Raw genomic sequence first — 22,455 nt, 5'->3', positions numbered from 1 at the left:
TCTCCTATGCATTGTGTACAGAGAGGGTGTGTGGTTGTTTTATTAAACACAAGAAAACATCTACCTCATTTAAGCGCAGTATAAACCGAAATAATTAAGGTCCTAGCCCTAGATTTTGACACAGGGTTTCAAGGTCAGGTCATAACCCGCATGATGGTCGTTAACGTGCCAGTTTAGTGTTCTTTAGTACAAATTCCTGTATTCCCATACAAAGTTACTTTCCCCATAAATCATTTGCCAAACACTGAAGATTTGGAGTCCAGCTTTGCCAGTACCACGACACCTTCCCTGTTGGTATCAAATATTAAGCCACAACCAGTCAGCAACAAAGTTGTACATTGTTTCACCAGGTACACCCTGCAGCTTCTTTCCTCACCTTCAAACACGCATCTCTAAATAAACACCTTTTGTCTTCTCCAGAGTTAACTGGGAGGTGAAATATCTTGCACAGAATGTAAAATCAAAACTTTATTAGTTTCAGCATACAAGGAATTTAACTCCAGTTTTCAGCAGTTCTCAGTACACTTTTACACATAATAAATGATATCCACATAAAAAAGACCACATCACATGGCAGTGAATTAATGTTAATGAAAAGCTACATGGAAGTTATGTTGTATGTAATATTTCCCTGCTGAATCTGAATATTGTCAAGATAAAAGATACATTATTACTAACTAGAATCATGAATTACATTCCAATAGTATTGATGATCTCTTTACTGATTGCATTAATCTGAAAAGCATGCGTTGCATTACTTTGGCCAAGAAGAACAATGAACAGTATTACTGTATGCTATTAAACCTAAATTATTAACAGAGGAACATACAAGTGCACTTATAGAATTATAATAGGAACAAAAAGATCAATTGGTCATTGAAGACTGACGCCTGCTGCAAGCAAAACGAGATGATGTAGGAGAACTGAACCTCTGAGGGAACAGACAGACAGACAGACAGACAGAGGACGTGATTGGCTGCTGGCTCAGGTGAGTCAACCTGCAGGTATGGTATGGACAAAAAGATAACATCCAGCAGGCTCTCTGATCTCTTCTCTCTCTTGCTGGTACCCGCATCCTCCGCCTGACAGGACCGAGCACGCCCAGACCACAACTATGCCCTCGCCTCTTTACCTGCCAGACCCCCAACCACAAAGAGCCCTCCACCCTGCCCCTATGCGCCTCATCTACGCTTTCTTTCACCTTTTATATCTCTCTATAATCCACTATCCCTTCCTCTGAAACACTCCCCTTCATGCTTTCACACATGATGTATTCATCTGTTTTGCTGAACATCAGGACAGAATAGTTTCCTATAGTTTCCTTTTCTTTTTGATTTAATCTCTTTTCTTCTTCTATTTTAACAACATATTTTATTTTCGGAAATGTATAGTATGGTATACAAGATTCAAAGGTCTGGTATTTTAATTATTTCATATTTAACAAAATCACAACAGAAAAAAACAAAACAAGTAGCAACAACAAGTTATACCCAACAATGCAAACAAACCCAACCACACAGTTTGCATTCATTTTCAATTAAGAACACTTTTTAGTAGTAATTTTAGTGTAAAACTACAGTATGGTATGAATCAGACAGAGGACCAGGTAAATGCACCAGACCAGACAGGTGAGTCTCATTCAGGAGGCAACACAGACAGGTTGCTAAAATCTGAAATGAAATGTTGCCATTTCTTAGTGAAATTATCATTATATCCTCTAAGTGCCTCTCTGGGAACCATCACCTTATCGTGGTGGAGAGGTTTGTGTGTCCCTATGAACCTGAGAGCTATGTTGTCTGGAGCCTAGTGCTCCTGGTAGGGTCTCCCAAGGCAAATTGGTCTCAGGCGAGGGGCCAGACTAAGAATGGTTCAAAAACGACTTCATGAAAGAAAGGGAAAGGAAAGGAGAGACCCTGCCCGGAGGAAGCCCGGGGCCCCCGTCTGGAGCCAGGCCCAGAGGGAGGGCCCGACAGCGAGCGCCTGGTGGCCGGGTTTGCCACGGAGCCTGGTCGGGCACAGCCCAAAGAAGCTATGTGGTGCCTCCCATCCATTCATCCTGTGGGCCCACCACTCATGGGAAAAACCGCTGGGGTCGGGTGCACTGTCACACGGGTGGCAGTGATGGTCAGGGACCTCGACGGACCAGACCCGGGCAGCAGAGGCTGGCTCTGGGGACGTGGAACGTCACCTCTCTGTGGGGGAAGGAGCCGGAACTAGTGCGGGAGGTGGATCGCTACCAGTTGGATCTGGTGGGGCTTACCTCCACGCACAGTCTTGGCTCTGGAACCGTACTCCTGGATAGGGGTTGGACTCTATTCTTCTCCGGAGTTGCCCTCCCTGATCTAAACCCGAACGGTCGTTTGTTGTTGTACTTCTGTGCTAGTCACGGAATGGCCATAACAAACACCATGTTCGAACATAAGGATGCTCATAAGTGCACGTGGTACCAGGGCACCCTAGGTCAAAGGCCAATGATCGATTTTGTAATCGTATCATCTGATCTGAGGCCGCATGTTTTGGACACTCGGATGAAGAGAGGGGCGGAGCTGTCGACTGATCACCATCTGGTGGTGAGTTGGACCAAGGGGTGGGGGAGGACTCTGGACAGACCTGGTAAACCCAAACGGGTAGTGCGTGTGAACTGGGAACGTCTGGAGGAAGCCCCTGTCCTGGGGATCTTTAACTCACACCTCCTGCGGAGCTTTTCAGCCATCCCTGTGGAGGTTGGGGGCATTGAACCTGAGTGGGCGATGTTCAAAACCTCTATTGCTGAAGCTGCGGTGATGAGCTGTGGTCTCAAGGTCTTAGGTGCCTCAAGGGGCGGTAACCCTCGAACACCGTGGTGGACCCCGGTGGTCAGGGAAGCCGTCCGACTGAAGAAGGAGTCCTTCCGGGTTATGTTATCCGGGAGGACTCCGGAAACAGTTGCAGGGTATCGAAGGAACTAGAAGGGCGGCAGCTTCTGCCGTGTCAGAGGCAAAGCAGCGGATGTGGGAGAAGTTCGGAGAAGCTATGGAGAAGGTACTTTCGGTCGGCACCAAGGTGCTTCTGGAAAACCATCCGGCACCTCAGGAGGGGGAAGCGAGGAACCATCCAAGCTGTGTACAGCAAGGGTGGGACCCTGCTGACTTCAACTGAGAAGGTTATCGGCCGGTGGAAGGAGCACTTTGAGGAACTCCTGAATCCGACTAACACAGTCCTCTATGGTAGAGGCAGAGCTGGAAGCTGATGGGGGATCATCGTCAATTTCCCTGATGAAAGTCACTGAGGTAGTCAAACAACTCCACAGTGGCAAAGCCGCAGGGGTTGATGAGATCCGTCCAGAAATGCTGAAGGCTTTGGGTGTTGAGGGGGTGTCTTGGTTGACACGCCTCGTCAACATTGCGTGGAAGTCTGGGACAGTGCCTAGGGGTTGGCAGACCGGGGTGGTGGTTCCCCTATTTAAAAAGGGGGACCAGAGAGTGTGTGCCAACTACAGGGGTATCACTACTTCTCAGGCCTCCCTGGTAAAGTCTACTCCAAGGTACTGGAAAGGAGGGTTCAGGCCGGTAGTCGAACCTCTGATTGAAGAGGAACAATGCGGATTCCGTCCTGGTCATGGAACAACAGACCAACTCTTTACTCTTGCAAGGGTCCTGGAGGGGGCCTGGGAGTACGCCCATCCGGTCTACATGTGTTTTGTGGATCTGGAGAAGGCGTATGACCGGGTCCCCCGGGTGATACTGTGGGAGGTGCTGCGGGAGTATGGGGTGAGGGGGTCACTTTTGAGGGCCATCCAATCCCTGTACGCCCAAAGCGAGAGTTGTGTCCGGATACTCGGCAGTAAGTCGGACTCGTTTCCAGTGAATGTTGGCCTCCGCCAGGGCTGCGATTATCACCAATCCTGTGATTTTCATGGATAGGATATCGAGGCGTAGTCGTGGAGGAGAGGGGTTGCAGTTCGGTGACCTGAGGATCTCATCGCTGCTCTTTGCAGATGATGTGGTCCTGATGGCATCATCGGTCTGTGACCTTCAACAGTCACTGGATCGGTTCGCAGCCGAGTGTGCAGCGGTTGGGATGAGGATCAGCACCTCTAAATCTGAGGCCATCGGCTCTCAGCAGGAAACCGGTGGATTGCCTACTCCGGGCTCTGGGCGCCTCCCTAGGGAGGTGTTCCAGGCACGTCCAGCTGGGAGGATGGATGGATCCTCTAAGTGCATATTAGATTTTTTCAAGGCTCAAGAAAAACATCGCTATCTGTTTTGTTTTATATGCATTACATTCATGTGTTAAACTACATCTAAATGAACGGTAACAACTCTGATGATCCTCTGACTTTCCATTTAGCGCCATCATCAGGTCAAAATATGTCTTTATTCAACATTTTGGTTTATCACTAAATACCAGCAAAACTATCAGCTTTCCTTTGTGTTTAGTGTTAATTAGAAGGTTGTTTTTATTAAAAAAAAAAGACAAATGAGGGGAATTAAACTTCCTGATAACGGCTGTGGTGTTCACACAAAATTTCAACCCAGTGACTTTGTAGATACTGTTTTCCATGTAAGATACGTAAATCTTTCATCAAGGTTGATGTCCTTCAGTGGACCGAGACAGACGACGATCCATGTTTCTGTTGCAGATAACGCTGTTTGTTTGTTTTGTAAAATAAAATAAAAAGGTTCTTTGTATTCACAAGAGATGTTAAAAACACTCACTTTCCTGTCAGTTCAACAGAATCCAGCAAACACAGCATGCACATATTGAACTCAATCTCTCTCGTCCTCTCTTAGTCTTTTATCTCTGTCTGTCTCTCTCATACGCACACGCACACGCACACGCACACAGGGCTGCTGATAACATCTAACAAAACACACTTGCAGGCCAGATAGCGTCCAGTACCTGCTTCAACACAGCTGCTGCTACAAAAGCAGGGAGGACACCGTGGCTGGAGTTATTAGAAAAACACGACTCTGAACGCAGAGAAAGCAAGGTGGAAAAATACAGGAAGTCCTGATACAAGTGCAAAGCTGAGAGGTGCAGAGGGATGGAAGGAAGCAGACATGCGAGCTACTGGTTGAAAATACACAAGTCAAATGAATGCATGAACTGTGGAAGAACATACAGAGACATAGTGAAAGAGCCACTTGAAAGTCTGAGCAGTGTTTTTTTCATTGCATTTATTCTTATTCACTAGTACGATGATGATGATGTATTTTTGGGGGGTTCTGATAAGCGCAGAGCTTGAAGCACATTTTAGAGTAAAGGCCTCTTTTCTGTATCGTGATGGATGCCTCAATGTGTCCTTTTCTTTTTCTCTCCCTCTCTGTCGCCCTAATCTTGCAGCTATATTTAGTACTGGCATAATGCCCTTCCAGACAGATAGGTTGGCAGCAGCGTTTAGCTCCTCTCTTCTTCACACTCGGTAATGATGGCCAAATTAAACTGCTGCTAATATTCATGTCATCAATCATTATCATACAATAACACTGCCTTTCAAGCTTAACAATTTATAGCCAGTGTTACAAATAGGCATAGTCATTAACTTATCACCCTTCATTTGGTGTAATGTCTGCTCTGTAATGTGAGATGAGCAAAAGAGGGCTGAACATCATATTACCAGCAATTTTCATCATAGTCATCATCATCATAATCCATGCCAGCAGCGCTCTGATACACACAGAAACTATCTTCTCTCCCAGACTCTGTCTCTCACACAAAAACACTAACTGTAACATTTGTTGAGCAGCAGCCATTGTGGCCACAATTAGCAATTTGGAGTAACTGCTGAAAAATAGTGGAAGAATAGCAAAACACATGAAATATGCTTCACACTGTGCTGACATTATAATTCTCTTTTTAAATCTTTATGTAATTATATATTTTGTAATCTATTATTTTGGTGTAAGCCTACTTTTTTGTGTGTATAGACATTTAAAAAAAAGTATTATTGAAGTCATGTTCTCTTTTTCTACAATTGCCCATTGTATGAATAAAGTGTTAGTCAAAAGAAAATACATTATATTTAATTTGCGAGTGCTGCTAAGGGCTGAATGTACTGTTGTCACATGATGTACATTGCTTTTTGTGAGCTGGTTTATTGCATAAATAGACTAAACTATATATTTTATTATGTGTTATGCATCATATGTGTGAGCCTGTTTCACCTGGCTGTAAGTTAAAGTCAAATGAAAGTGGAACTGGTCACATGTTTTGTATCTAAAATCTTTATTTGCAAAGTAACGAGTAACTTTAGCCCTCAACTAATTAAAAAGTAGAATATTTGCCTCTGAAATGTAGTGGAGTAGAAGTATAAAGTAAATGCTTCATAACTGTACTTGAGTAAATGCACTTAGTAATTCTCCACCACACGTGTGACCAGCTTCTGACTCAGCAGTACAAACGAGAGGAGGAGAGGGAACAATATTATGTCTCATAACACAGCCGCGTCACAACACACACACACACACACACACACACACACACACTTTCTCTGTGTCACTGTAATCAAAAGAGTCTGTTTACCTTTCATTACCGTCAAGCGAGAGATTAAAACAAAGCGATGGGGGAGACGAGGTCAGAGCATGACGGACGTCAGAGTGGATAAACAGTGACAGGAAGAAAACGAGAGGTTTATACGAAAAATAAGACATTTCCTTTATTAACATCTGTAACATCACGGTTGTGTTCTGGTATCATTTTCATTATATTCGACAATGCAGTATACACTTTTATGTGGACATTGAATCGATTAACTGCCATTTATATACTAATACAACATGAAACTGCATTGTTTTCTACAAAGACATCATAATAGGGCACAAATGGTGTAGCAGCAAAAAAAGAGTGTTTTCTTTATACATAGGCTACAGTAGTACAATGTATTCGCAGAGAAGAGATTCTTTTAGTATAGCTAAAATGAAGTTACAAATACATCTCTAAAGTATGCACTAGGTCATACACAAGGTCATGGCATATTAGAGATTATAAAATGTTATATAGTTTAATAAGGGGTCTCTATAGGCTAAGACACTGGAGGCTAGAACAAAGCTACCTTTACAGTACAATGCAGACTGTGCAGATACAAAGCACACTGATGTTTGAGTAGGACTTTTTATATGTCCGAGCTGTCGATCTTTAAGAGTTGTGATGTTGATATGATGGGAGGCAACAGCTTTCTGATGGGATCATTGCTTTTATTGTTCAGAATGAAATAAGAAAATTTGGTCACAAGTAACAACAGAGGCCCTCAAAAAGTGATCTCAGCGCCACAACTCTTTTAGTTGGAATGTCTTCGATATGTCGTACACGTCTGCATGAGTGAAGTCCATTTGCTCCTTCAGTTTTTTCCCCCAGTGGACTATTGTACAGTATGTGCTTTGCAATCTTAAACAGAAGTGCAATCTGTACTGACGTTCAGGGACTCTTAGGTTTCCCAAAACATTTGATCACAAAATGCAACGTTATCAATAAATGAAGGCTGGAAAATTGGGGGGAAATAAAAATATACTAAAAGCATGAATTACTTAAAGGAATAGTTTAAACATTTGTGAAATACGCTTATTAGCTTTTCTTGCTGAGATTTAAATGAGAAAATGGATACATATCTCTATCCAGTAAATAACCTGACTGGACCAGCAGCTGGTTAGTTTAGTTTAGCAACAAGACTGGAAACAAGAGGAAACAGCTAAAATTAACAAAATCTGCCTACAAGCTCCTCTAAAGTTTATTAATTGATATGGTCACACTTTGGTTTTCATACAGATTAAACAAAATAGAATAACGTGTTAATTTAACAGCTGCTGCTGCTACATGGGGATTTAATTTTTTCCCGGACAGAGCCAGGCTAGCTGTTTGCCTCTGTTTCTAGTCTTTATGCTAAGCTAAGCTAACCGACTGCTGGCTCAAGTTTCATATTGACTGTACAGACATGAAAGTGGTATCAATCTTCTCATATAACTCAAATATGTGTATTTTCTAAAATGTCAAACTTCTCATTTAAAGCCAAGACTTCAAGATCACCAGTAGTTTGAGTTTACAACCTCTTTGGGAAACCTTCTCCTGTTCCACATTATCACACAGTGTCTGGTCTGTACTCAGAGGACCAGTTCAGTTCTCCTTAATATGAAAAATACTTCCCTTCAGATTATTAAGACGCACACAGAAAACTCCTATAAATTCCTCTAAGCCAGTGATATTCACTATAGATCTGCTGCAGCTCCACATCTCTACATTGGAGACTATGTTTATTGCTAAATGTAAATACAAATATATTAAAAGAGGTCAGAAATAACACAAAGAAAGTAACAACAATGCTCTAATACTTGGTCATTAATATATTGTGATATAGAGGTAGTGATCGAAGCATTGATTGACAATAATAACAAACTTTGAACAATGGACTCGAGCATGGAAAAAAATAATCTCATTTCAGGAGAGTATAAATACAGAGCTTATCACATCTGCCACTGACACAAAGTTCTTTAGCTGAAGGCTGTCACAAATAATTCAGACTCTGGACTATTTCAACAGAAGGATTGTATGAATCCTGGGGGAAAGTAGGGGCATGAATTATAGAGTTTCAAAGCTACTGTTTGTCATGGAGATAAGATGTCACTGGTAAAATATTCTCTGGACAATTTAGCAAAGGGTCTGAATGAATGTCACACTGACTGACAAGCTGCTCAAGACCTCGTCTTTTCTGAAGCAGTCACAGTTCAAATCCGTTCCCACCCAGCGGCCAAGCAGTCATGAACTAACATGGAGTTAAACCGTGAGATTCGGTCGGAATACAAACAAGTTATGTTCCAAATGAATAATACTCTTTCCATCCTGGCTCAAACATGCAACAAAAACAGCCGTGTTTTGCTTTCACTGCACTGGGAACGGCTATTTGCTTGGTTTCTGTGTGCTGCTGTGGACAACACTGCCCAGCCGATTGTTTAAATTACACATTATAATTTATATAGTCTCCCATTTGTGGCCCGTTTGAGCCGTGTCTGTTTAAATTCAATACATTTGGGTATCGGTTTAGATGCTGAGTGTATAGATAGCCGGCCACCCAGTGTGACTCTTTATGCAGACGGATTAAAGATGAACAAACAAAACAAAGACGCACATTCTGCAATATAGAATATCTTTTCAATCAACTTGACAGAATTATAATAAAATATAAAACAGAGGCAAATAATAAACTATTAAATGAAGACTTTGCAGTAAATTGCAAATGAAAACAAATATTTGCACACAAATGCTTATGGCTACCTGCATTTATTTCACATTGCATGTGTGTGTAAATATGAATGTGTGTGTGCCTGCTATAGCACAGAGTGAGTGAGATTGTGTGTGTCTGCATTTGCAGTGTCGTCTGTGTTCCTGGTATTATAAGTGTGAATGTCTGTGTGTGTGAAGCAGTGGACAGCCGCCAGGCCTCATTATTGTCATTCTCCTCACTGCCTAAAAGAGAGGCAAAGCGGCTGCTTTCAATCGGGGAGCCGAGGGAAGATGGAGACAAAAGGCCCAAATTAAACAAATGCCGGAAAGCGGCTTGGAGAGCCAGCCCGTGGTCATACACTTTGAATGAGAGAGAACGGCTGCAGGGATATCCCATCTGGGTCTTTCAGTGGGGAGACCACACAGATACTCTCCAGCCCAGCATTCAGCTCAACTATAGGTCCACGCACACTGGGGTGCCAGTTCATGTGCATGTCCTGTGTCCTTCTGGTATGTCTGAGTGTGGACGTGTCCATCTAAAATCTGTCGCCTTTCTTTTCAAAAATTGGCTTGACTTCACCCAGGAATCCGTCTCCATGCGAGGTTTTCCGGCAAACACGTCGACATGTGTGCCATCCACTTTATATCCATTGTTTGTGTTTCCACTGCTCTCTTAAAGTTCAACTGCAGACCTAAAGAACCTCCAAACCACAGCAGAGCAGGAGCTTGTGTGATTGTGTCCACCAAGAAAGAATTTGTTTGAAATCCACGCCATTAAGCTGCCACTTCATCCCTCCACTCATGGGATGTGGTTTGTGACTGCATGTCTCTACATGCATGTGGACTGAGAGAAGCTTTGCCACAGAAGCAGAGGAGGTGGGAAGATGTTTGGCTGCACATACGCACACTAGTAGATCTATATTACTCAGAGCGCTAGTACAGGTTCTTGTGTGTGCTTTCGCAAATATTTCCTTCAGTCCGAGGTTATTGGATGTCCAAGCGTCTGTATGCTCCGTGGCACTGATGCTGAGAGTGGGTGATGAATCAACAGGGGTTGGTGGAAAGAAGGAGGTGAAATGAAATTTGAGTAGACACATCAAGTCCTCATGGCATCACACCTGGAACAATAAAGAATAACAACTTAAATTTAAATTTTTCCATCAAATATGCCCACTAATTTGGTGTTCAGTGTCTTGTTTAAGGACACTTCGACATGTGTAATCAAAGCGCTACCACGTGAGTTACAGCCGCTCCCAACAAAGGTTCTCACTGCATCAAAAGCTGAAGCAACTGATCGATTGTCCGCTTGCAGAACTTCTAATTGGACGTTTTCAAATCTGTGTATGAAATGGATAGTGGGTTGGCTGTAACAGAAGAATAGCAGGATACTCTGGAGCGAGAACATACAGCTTCAATTTGTACCAGAAACAGCCTGATGCAGCGCAAGGTGCTTCCCTAATGTAGATTTCTAAATAGTTTATTTCTGGAGCTCTATTTTCAATACTCTAGAACACTGTCTATGTATTGTTGTGTTTTAGTTACATGTTGTTAAAAACAAACAAACACAAAGTTCAAGTAACAGATTTATGTTTTGGCTGCGTGTGGACTGACCTGCAGCGGTGAGGGTTGAGCTTCCTGTCTTTCCGGCTGCAGCTCTCAGCTGTGATGGCGCAGCGGCACTGACAAGACGTCACATCCAGCACCCACTTCCTCCCTCTGCAGGGGCGACAACGAGGCCTCGGAGATGGCGACGGAGAGGGAGAGAAGCTGATGGGCGGGGGTGAAGAAGGAGGAGAGGATGGGGGAGGAAGATTTGGCGGGGCATTGGTCCTGGATGAAAGGAAAAGGGGTGTAAGGACAGTGTGGTTAGCTCCAGAATGTATTCATTAACAAGAGTCTACAGCCATGCAAGCGGCTCTGCCAGGCTGCACAGCAATGCTTTGAGCTAAATGCTAAAGTTAACATGCTAACAAGCTCACAATGACATTGCTAACATATCTCACTCAATTGTTCCTCCCACCTCCCTTACAGTCAAGATGGCGAAGATAACCAAAACTGGGATTCATTCATCTCGTATTCTGCCTAACTTTAGTGGATCGTGATATATTGGAAATGGAATTATTCTGCAGATGCTCCGGGTTCAAAATGTGACAACGACACAGGACAGAATGTGGCCTGCAGCAGACTACATAAAGCTTGTTTTTAGCTTGTTTTTAGCCCAGATGATAGCTGGAAATGCTTTTTTGCTACTGCTACAGCGGTTGTTGATCACTTCCGGCCCCTATCGGCCGGTTAAGAGGAGTCAGCAGTAAATGATGGTACAAAGAGTCAATAAAACAGGTTGTCAAAAAATTGTGAATATCGCAACCACGAGAGGTCCCTGAGCGTACGTACAGTAATAAATTATCACAAAACATATTTGGCTGATTGGTCCAGTAGTATTTCACTCACACACTCTCACACACACACACACACACACACACACACACACACACACACACACACACACACACACACACACACACACACACACACACACACACACTCGTCAAAGCCTTACTTACACCTGGAGATAATTAAACCCTAAACACAAAGTACAGCAGAGGTTAATAGGAATGTTATTAGTGTAACTAATGGAAGAGCAAGATGAAAAATTAAGGGTTAAGTGGGACATGAATGTCTGAACCAAATTTCATGATAATCCATCCAATAATTATTAATACACTTAATTTAAAAAAACACAAATGTCCACTTTATGGTGGCACTACAGCAAAGGTCAGGGGTCAGCATGTCTCAGGAGGTAAAGCGGTCGTCTTATTACTCGGAAAGTTGCTGGTTCGGCTCTTCCAGAAAAAGTGTTGAATTGTCTTTGAGCAAGACATTGAACGCCTAACTGCTCCTGATAGGCAGGTTGGCACCTCGCATGGCAGCCTCTGCCATCAATGTATGAATGTGTGTGTGAATGGGTGAATGTTGGCATGTGTTGTGAAGCGCTTTGAGTGGTCGGAAGACTAGAAAAGAGGCATATAAAATGCAGTTCATTTAAAATGCAGTCCATCATCTAAGTCTGTAGGCTTCATCCTGAGGGAACCATGAATGTCTGACAATCCCTCCAATAGTTGCTGAGATGTTTCAATTTCGACCGAAACACCGGCAGACTGACAGCCACGCTATGGGATCAATACGGGGTGTAAAAGATTTTGCTATAGATCCCACACCCTGTCGCTATCATGGCTAAATATGAAGCGCAAGGTTTGTTTAAACATGCAGTGCCAGACTGAAACAAACAATGTAGTGTGTGGGAGATGTGTGACTAATGTGGGATACTGTTTCCTTTGCTGCGGACAAACTTTCTGCTCTTTCTGCTGTTTCTGCCCGTTGCCATGGCTATAGTCACTTTAGTTTCCCCTCTATACGCTCTGTACTTTCTCCGAGTCTGAGAAAGTGTCCTGCGTCAGTTGGTCCATTAACTGGAGCTGGTTCTGCCTCAGTCTTCCCGGGAGGCTGGCGGCTTTAATGAAGTTACTTAATGAGGCAGAGAGGGGCCATCTTTGTTCAGACCCCGATGACCACGCCTGCCGCTGGCATGGACAGAGGAGGTGGCATTTGGAAGCAAATTACACAGATTTCACCCCCGCCAGACTCTGAATAAAGCCGGTCCTGAGTGATGGATGGGTGCTGAGAGACATCACACCCAAATCGAGTTATCTCTGGCCCCCCCGGAGGCCGGAAATGACTGACAGCAAAGTGAAGGGGAAGCAGATGAAAAAAGAGAGCAAACTCCGTCACTGCTCGGGACTGAATTATGGGAATCATGCGGCATGTGGCAGAAAGACACACACACCCAAACTCACTTGTCCTTGAATGTTTCTAACTGACCTTCTTAACAGAGTTGTGAACTATAATATGTAACGGATCACAGTGAATATTAAATATGACTGAATAGTTGTTATATACTGTGTTGTTATTATGAAGCTTACAAGTCCAAGTCCTATATGTAGGCTGTGTGTGTGTGTGCTGTGTGCGTGTGCGTGTGCGTGTGTGTAAGACCTTGACTGCTATGGCTGTAAAACAAATTGTCCTTCAGTAATACTGTAGACCAGATAACCTAGTTTCTGTTCTAATCCAAACATTCACACTGTGGCTGACGGTATCTGGAAAATACTGACTAACTGAAGTAACAACTTAACTTAAGGCTTGTAACTGAGATAAAAATCAATGTGTGTACTAAATGTTCAACTTACGCAGCTCTGATAACTCCACTTGTCTTCTGTCTGGACTTTCCTCTCTCCTTTTTCTTGTCTGTTCTTGTTGGCTTCAGATCGGGCCTGGAAATATCAGACAAACAAAATGTTACACACATTAAATGGTCAGGAGTTGGATTTGTTTTGACACCTGTTGGAATTAAAAAATAGTAATGAACTACAATCAGTCTGCCTGCTCCTGTTGAGTGGATATATTGAATATGTCCTGATGAACTCAATGTGCTGCGTGTTCTAGTTAAATGTTTGCTAAGATTTGTATTTATTTACTTATTCTTTGATCAGACAGTTAAATCATCTTTTTGCCAATGTTAGTTCAGCTTTTAACCTTTGATCAGTTTGGGCTCTGTTGTCTAACAATAAAAGGATTTTGTAGAAAAACAAGTTTATATTCCTCAAAGGAAGGTATCAAAAATTTTTAGAATTGGTATTTGTACACACACCCAGCCCCCATGTATTTCATCTACAAATGCTATTTTCACAAAATGCATAGCAAGTAATGCCCTAATACAAACATTAAGGTTATAAAAATAAAACAGCAAATGGGCCAGCAAAAATGATCCAATGGTATAATAAATAATATATAACAATAACATATAACATAATAACAAGTCTGAATGGAGCCATTCTGCTGCATAATGACAACTGGCTCTGTTTTATATAACATTAAAGTGAATATCTTTGGGTTTTGGAGTGACAAAACAATACATTTAAAGACATCACCTTGCACGTGTATGGACATTTTTTCAGTTTTCTGACATTTTATAGACCAATCGATTAATCTAGAAAGAAATCGGCAGATTTATCAATAATGACAATTTAACAACATTATTGGGCCATTTCCACCTTGCCTGTAGTTTATCGAGCCCTGTCCATATCCCTATCCTCCTCGTTGCTTTGAGTCTTTATTGAGCACAATCTGTTTTACTTTGATGTATGCTGGTGCCCTCACCTGATTTGGTTTTTGGCTTTCCTGATTTAAATCTGTGTCTTTTTAATTTCATCTGCTATAAATAATATCAAACTTTATCAAATCATGGGGACAGTCAGTGTTTACCAGCTTAGCTCTGACAATGTGAACTGAGTGTGCTGCTGCTGCTGCTGCTGTTGTCTTTGGAGCTCTAATGTACTATCATGGATGCGTGACTCTGCTCCCTCAGTCTGTGAGAGAGCACATGGCAGGGGAGATAAAATCATTGCTATGGTGACAACAGGATGCGGGTCGTCCCAAGGGAAGAGTCACACAGATGCTAATTTACTGAGGGGCCGCACACACACACACACACACACACACACACAGAATTAAATATTCTCACACACACAAAGACTTGTGTGAAAACTTTCACACACATTTATAGTAACACATAGAGAATGTAGATGCCTAGATTTGGCAAACACAGTCACGTAGACACATGAAACCTGAACAGGGTAAAGAAAAAATTGTATACACACATACATTGGAATCCTTTATTTATGTCCGCATCCTAACAGGAAGTAGGAAGACGTAAACATTAAAGATGCAATCATATGATTGTGCGGTTGGACCTGCCAGTATGAGGTACACAAACAAACATCAGGGATCCAACAGAAATGTTCCTTTCACAGTGTACAGCTGTCAGTGCCGGCTCAACCTCGACAAAACCTGAGTGTGTGTACCGCCTGAACGAGGAAGGTCTCTTTACTTTTAGTATGTATGTATGTTGAAAACAAAACTGAAGCTCTAAAACCTGCAAAAGCTTCATACTTGCTTATCTCTCCGCCTTGAGATTTATTACCGGCGATGGTAGCCATCATGGTTTGTTATATGATAGGGTTGGGTACTCACTGGTATCTTTTTAATCTATAAAGCTTTTACTGGAAAATAACAATATTACCTTTCAGGGTTGCTTCATCACTCAGGTGGGTTTTAACAGACATGCTGACTGACTTTAATTTTTTTTTTTTGGTGCCTATTCTGTGTTAGTTTTTCTCTTTTGCCTATGCACGTTCATACAGTAACCTGTAGGTGATTAGTCATTAATTCATTCAAACATAATCCCCATTGTGAGTGTGATCCCAATGCTGTTATATACTGAAGCTGCAATTCTATGAGAATTACCCGTTAACTGACTTCTGTGCAAACTTGTGGGCCTGTAAAGCTCTTTGAGATGACACTTAACCCTACTAGTTGATTCTTCACCATGTTTATTCAGAATTAAACCAGGAAAGCAAACGTTGACATGTTTTATGTACAGAATTGACGTGACATTGATGATGTATATTTGGTTGTTTATTGCATCTAAGAGGGGATGTTGGCCTGATATGTCTCAGCAAAGGAATGACAAAGTGTTTGAAAACGATTGAATCCCTCTGTCCTCGGATAATGAATATGAGAACAAGTAACTTCTTTTCAACACTATTAAGCCACTTAACTGGGTTTCATCAGAGCAGTTTTTGACTGAATGCCTCCTCTACCTCCTCCTCATCAATAACATCAGCAGAAGAATCAGAGCATCATTAGTGGACATGGATTCACAGACAGGGTTTTATAAATTCATTAGAGATGATGGAACATGACATTTCACAACAACAGCTCACTCACACACAATTAAACAGGAACAGACAAGAAGACATTAAAATGGTAAGTAGAGAAGAGAAAGGGGAGGGAACTGAAAAACAAAATATGTTACCTTGTTGTAGGTGTTGGCTGGAATTGTTCTTTTAATCTGCATGCAGATAAAACAGACGGTGTCAGTATAAAGGTGCAGGGAGGTCAATAAACAACAGGTATTCCATGCATCTGTGAGTATGTTTTATTACCTGCACTCACACTGACTGTGTTCGACAAACGGTAGCTCAATGAGCTCATGTTTCATGAAGGAGGTTCTCATCAACTGCACACAGATCAGAAAATATTCAAAAATCATCTTGCTGCTTCCAACATTAATCATCTACACTGGAGCAGGCAGGGATGTAATGTGAGTGTGTGTATACCTCCATGGTGAGTGTGTGTGTGAGGGAGGGAACACACTCCAGAGCCTCGTCAGCACAGCAGCCACCGCATCGCCTCACCGACACACAGGAAGGGACAAAGAGATGGTGCGTCTCCCCAGGCAACTCCCGCCAAACCTCCACAAGAGTGTCCCGAGGCTCACAGCCGCTCCGCGAATAAACCTCCAACCACCGCCGCACTGGTGGAGAGAAATCAATACATCCATTATTTCTTTCTCTCTATCAGCTCCATGAAGTAGTGCAGGGTGTTTTATAGAAACAGGAAGCATACCTTCTCGACCTTCCCTGGATTTTGGGGAGTCTGCCGGCCGCCAGTGAGCGAGCTGGAGGGAGAAATAAAAGTAATGAACTGATGTTAAGATGAAGTTTAGAGCTTCTTGGTCAAGTTGACCTGTTAGAGAGCATTCAATGTTGCACTTTGGAGCCATGACTAGTAGGTTTAATATTTGTTCAGTAAAACATTGCGAAAAAAAAGATATATAGTAGTCCGTCAAAAGGTGGGTAAATAAGTACTTTGGTAGGTCATCATCAAAGAAAAACAATCATTTTCAACACTTAAAATACATTTGACTGGAAAAAAGATAAATACCTTTGCTAAGCTTTTTCATTTAGGGTCCCAATGACAGCTAGTAGTTGCTTGGAAAATAGCAATATGGGGCACTGAATTTTATCAGACCATAAATGAGTCGAGAATTTGCTTGCTGGAGTCCCTCTGCCTCACTCCCCGCCACAAGGACACTACTTCGCCAGGAGGGGGTCTGATCCCGGACCGCCTGACTCCTCGTAGGATCAGCAAACTTTCTGCTGCTGCCGTTACACAGGTTAAACCCAGCGCTGCTGCAGGCAACCAGCCCGCTGTGACCTCTGGCACTGGGGTTTGTACTGGCTGAATTTGAGTTACTACAGTCGCCCACCCCCATGTCTCCCTTAGGTATATATATAATAAAATATATCTGCTGTCAATTGATCAACTATCAAGATTTGTTTTCTGAACCAACCATTATATAACAGTAATCTAACCATTGAGCTATTGCCTACAAACTCCTGTTTGACATTGTTGTAAAAAGGCTGCTGGTGCATATCAACAGATCAAAGTGTTTCCTGTTAATGAACACCAAGTTCACACCCGGCATCTGATGATCTGACAGGCTCAATAATGCATGGTGGTACACGACAGGAAGAAAGTCTAAACTCTGAACTTTGATACAGAGATACACATGTAGTCGGGTAACAGCAGGCCTACAGTAGTACGACAACTAAATAAACTGCCTCCTTTGGTCATTTGAGCACGTAACTGAAAATATGTACGTTCACAACCAAGATCCAACCGTATTTTCAACAACATGAGTGTCTGAGGGAGGGAGCTGCTCGATTTTTGAACGAGTTGTACCAGCTACCTTTGCTCTCAAGTAGTCTACCTCCTGATAATGGCGATTGAAAGACTTTCAGTAGCCCCGCAGCGGAAGATAGTGAGAGTATCTGCCACTGGATAGTCAGTGTGTAGCTGGGAGTTGATGAGAAAGATGCCTATTACTATTTTATAAAATAAGCTGAAGGGAGGCGACCTACTGCAGCTTTTATAGTACGGATGATTTGTTCTGAGAGTAATATTAATCCAATATATAATTCGCTACTTTATTATACTTTCATGTTGCCACATGCAGTTTACACTCACCTACAGTTTCCTATAGTCACCTCTGGGAGGGAAAAACCCCCCCAAAGATCAATTTTGAACCTTTTTCTTTTGTTTTAGGTCACGTTTGGTAAATAGTGTAAAAAATAAAGCAGTTCCCTATTTTGTATTAATGATATATAAAGATTTATAAACAAATGCTTCCAATAAAGGTTTTTGAAAGAAAGCAAACGTTATAGTTAAATATAAAACCGGTGGTTCCCAACTTGTTTTGCTTGTGACCCTTTACAAAAACAGTTTAATTAAATAACAGTTTGAGACCCTAGTTTTGCAAATAACAGGAAAGATTTGAGAAAAGTCCAAAAATAGAAAACAGATTTGTGTAGCAGAACTCCCATTAATCATCTCATGACCCCTCAGATTTATCTAGTGATCTTTTGAAGAGGCTCGACCTCCAGATTGGGAACCATTTAGCTGATGATACTTCTGTACTTTTACTTAGGTAGGATTTTGAATGCAGCAATTTTTGTAATGGCGTTGTAATTTTACACAAGTAAAGAATCTAAATACTTCTTACGCTACTGAAAGAACACACAAAAAGAGAAAATTAGTTTTATAGCTCTCTAAAATACGAACACACACTGCTGTTATTGGACCTATGTGTGTGTGAAGACCAAGGCCACTTGTAAGGGAATGTAGACTTTGTCCAGTTGCCCCCCTTTAACTGCTCCACCCCCTTCTACCCACACATACACACACACACACACACACACACACACACACACACACACACACACACACACACACACACACACACACACACACACACACACACACACAGGTTTGGCGCCCACATTGATTCTGAGTTAAGCTGGGACTGAGGCCATTTTGTGACTGGTAGGATGTGAGTTTAAGTAAGTGTGTCTTTTCTGTATTAGTCTATGGGACGAGGATAAGATTTTTGGCAGCCACACACACACACCCACACACCACACACACACACACACACACACACACACACACACACACACACACACACACGAGTGCCAGCCTAGTGTCATCTGCACTGATTTGGCTGTCTGTCTATTGTCCAACACATCTAAAAGCCACTCCCAGAGTACTGTGCATATGGGCATAGTGTGTGTGTGTGTCATACAGCTACATGCCATGCGCCCCACACTGTGCTACATCATTACAGGAGGCAAAATGATGACCCCCTTTCCCAAATAATCTTTCATAAAACCAGACAACAAGAAAGCAGAGAGTCTCGGGTGAGAGACAGAGGCTGTGAGCAGGTGAAGAGTCACGCTGCTGTGTGTCATGTAGCGTCTACGATGATGCATCATAAAACATACAGCAGCACAGTCAGGGCTGGATCCCTCACCACTGCATAGCACTGCCTGTCCCTGATACAACCCTCCAGACATAAATAAAGAACAAGCACATGCACGTTGATCCATGTGTACCTGCTGCTGTGTGTGTGGAAAAGTTAATATGAACATTTATTAATGATAATAGCCCTCTTTTTGAATCACACAAAGCAAAACTTGTCGATAAAGATATACAGTACTGTCAATGAGGTGCCATTTATCAAGTATATATATAATGAATGTCTTTAGAGCTGAAATAATTAGAGTAGTGACATTTTTAGAAAATTAATTGCAAACAAATTAGATTTTTGAAAAATCGTTCCTAATAATTTATCAGCAAAAATATCAATAATTTTCTGGTTCCAGCTTCTCTGATGGGAATTTGCTTCTTTTGGGTTGCCAGGTTCACACGTATTTGATCTTTTTTAGCTAGCTCTTTAGTAAATCAAGAGCCCTCAAGTGTAATTACTTGTGGTTAATGGTAATAACTTAAAGGAATAGTTCGAGATTTTGGGAAGTAACGCTATTTAGCTTTCTTACCCACAGAAGATCGACACCACTCTCATGAGTCTTCAGTAACGTTGAATATGGAGCCACAGCTAGCAGCTTAGCTTAGCGTAAAGACTGGAAACAGCTAGCCTGGATATGTACAACTGTTAAAAGATCCGCATGACAGCACCTCTAAAGCTCGCTAATTAACACATGATATATATTGTTTCAATATTTTAAAAATAAAACGTGTATAAAAGTGTGAAAACGACAATTCCCCATTGTATAAGCCTATAAATCTATTTCTTGGTCCAACCAGTTGCTAGGCACCCAATTGACGTTACTGGTCAGAGGCAATGAGCCAAAAAATACATCGTTTTTATACGTTTTTTGTAAATTTAAACGAGATTAAATATGTTAATTTGGGACATTTAGAGGTGCTGGGGGTAGTCTGGTCAAATTGTGTTACCTTTGGACAGACCATGCTAGCTGTTTCCCCCTGTTTCCAGTCGTTATGTTAAACTAATGCTAACCATTATGGTAGGCTATACTCTCATTAAACTTCCGGTAAGAACGCCAAATAAACGAATAAATCGAACAATTCCTTTAATCTACTAACTAATCCATAAATTAACATTACAGTATGTTAATGATTGGTTTCCTCTCCAGATGCAATGCCTTCCTGAAGCTAGCTAAAAAAGACAAAGTGCCATGCTGGAGGAGGATTTCCCCCCCCACAACCTGGCAACCCAAAAGTTAATTTGAATGGTTTATCGCTGATCAACGAAGCTTTGGTAAATTATTTATTACAGCTATAACCTCTAAGTAACGGTGTCTCACTAGATGGTGGCATTGAATTATGATAGAGGAGATAATAAATACCATAATGTCCCTAGTCATTACAGCATAATCAATATTATAGTGACAGGTGTCATTGACCTCGGGGATATCTTCCACAAAGCTAAAAGTCACCAGACCAGACCAATTGGGATATTAGCCTACTTAAAAATAAATCGCACACGCTAATAGCTGATGGCAGGCTGACCACCTCACACGTGCAGTCAGTTCGGGTCAAATATAGCCTATACATACCTTGGCATGGGACGTCGGTATTCTGGTGAGCAGCAGGAATTGAAACATTCCTAGAATAACTTGAAGCATAATCCCCATTGTGCAGGAGTCCAAGGGGCACGCAAAAATATGTTTTGGACCAATCCAAAAAAAAGAAAAAAGCAGGTGGCTTGTCCGGCCGTCTCCTTCCTTCGCCTCTGTGTCCGATTAAAAACGCAGAAATCCCGTTTTCATTCTCCAGACTCCCTTCCTTGAAAAGACACCACGGGTTGCATCCTCAGTTTTTAAATAATAACCTTATCTTGTTGCATTTGAGACTATATGACCGTCTAAACTATAGCATAAGTCAGTTCCCTAAAGTCTAATAATAGTTTGTTATTTTATTTCAATTAGTCAGCCACTGGAGTGGGCTGGAATAGGCCTACACCTCCCTCCACTAATATTAAAATACAGACAGAAAATGTAACACTCTCAAGTAATAATTTAATAGGCCTATCAAATCGTGGTACAATAACCTTAAAATCCAGATTTTTTTAAAATGAGACTTTTAAACTTTGACTGATGCCTCCCTTTATTTGTTTTAGGTCAGTCCATTTGGTGCTGATCCCATGGAACCGGTGTGGGGGTCCGGGGTGGCGTGATTTGAGGATCATCCAGATTCCCGCTGAAACGTGGTGCGATCATAAAATCCTCTGTGTGGCTGGAAAAGAAATCACATCATCCAGCTATAGGACGTTTATCCGGTAAAGATCCGACGCTTTAGCCCGACGTACAGAGCTGGACTGTGCAGCATATTCCGCTCTCCGGCTCGGTCACAGTCTCCCCACACTGTCGCTCCCACTGAAAATATGACGTTGCCCCTCCAGGCGCATCTTCCCATTTTTTTTCTATCCTGTTATAAATGACAGGAATATCATCCTCCACTGACTTAGCAGCACAGCTAACACAGAGCCGGTGGAGCAGCAGGGTAGTCCGCAGACAGACAGAGAGGTCCGAGTCTTCATTAGTTGTTGTGATCGCTTTCCTCGTTTCCTTTGCCCTTGAGACGCACGCAGCGTAACCATTGCACTGCCAACTTTTTCTAAACGGGACAGGCGCACTGGATACAGGTGCAGCGTCTCTACTGGTCCCAAAGTGGGGGGTCAGGGGGCCTCCAGGGGCCCCTTGCAAGTGGGGAACAGGGCTGTATTTCCCACTAAGGACACTGAGGTCATGTCCTCGGTTTTATTTCTCCAAATGTGGGGTTTTAGTTGGCATGTGCTTATTGATTCTTAAATATCGGAAACAATTTGGGATTACTAATCAATAAATTAATTCACAGAAATACAATTGCCCCCCAGTGACAAAATAAAGTTGATGTTGGCTATTATAATTTGGCAACATAGTACTATTCATGATAAATATAAATATATAATAATAAATTAACCTAATATTAAATAATTTCCTT

The 22,455-nt window shown here is 42.2% G+C and overlaps 1 protein-coding gene across 1 annotated transcript; it reads right to left on the bottom strand.

Moving 5' to 3' along the window:
- Nucleotides 1-6,631: 6,631 nt before the first annotated feature.
- On the bottom strand, nt 6,632-21,914 carry vegfba (vascular endothelial growth factor Ba). Its single transcript, XM_029442414.1, has 8 exons — nt 21,030-21,914; nt 16,717-16,768; nt 16,428-16,624; nt 16,254-16,327; nt 16,124-16,159; nt 13,437-13,520; nt 10,804-11,022; nt 6,632-10,310 (listed from the first exon to the last, which is right to left on the bottom strand). The coding sequence occupies exons 1-8, from the start codon at nt 21,105-21,107 to the stop codon at nt 10,289-10,291; spliced, it is 762 nt and encodes a 253-aa protein (XP_029298274.1). The 5' UTR covers nt 21,108-21,914; the 3' UTR covers nt 6,632-10,288.
- Between the last annotated feature and the right edge of the window lie 541 nt (nt 21,915-22,455).

This window comes from Cottoperca gobio, chromosome 10, assembly GCF_900634415.1.
Source record: "Cottoperca gobio chromosome 10, fCotGob3.1, whole genome shotgun sequence".
Lineage (NCBI taxonomy): Eukaryota > Metazoa > Chordata > Actinopteri > Perciformes > Bovichtidae > Cottoperca > Cottoperca gobio.
This window is presented reverse-complemented; position numbering and strand designations above follow the sequence as displayed.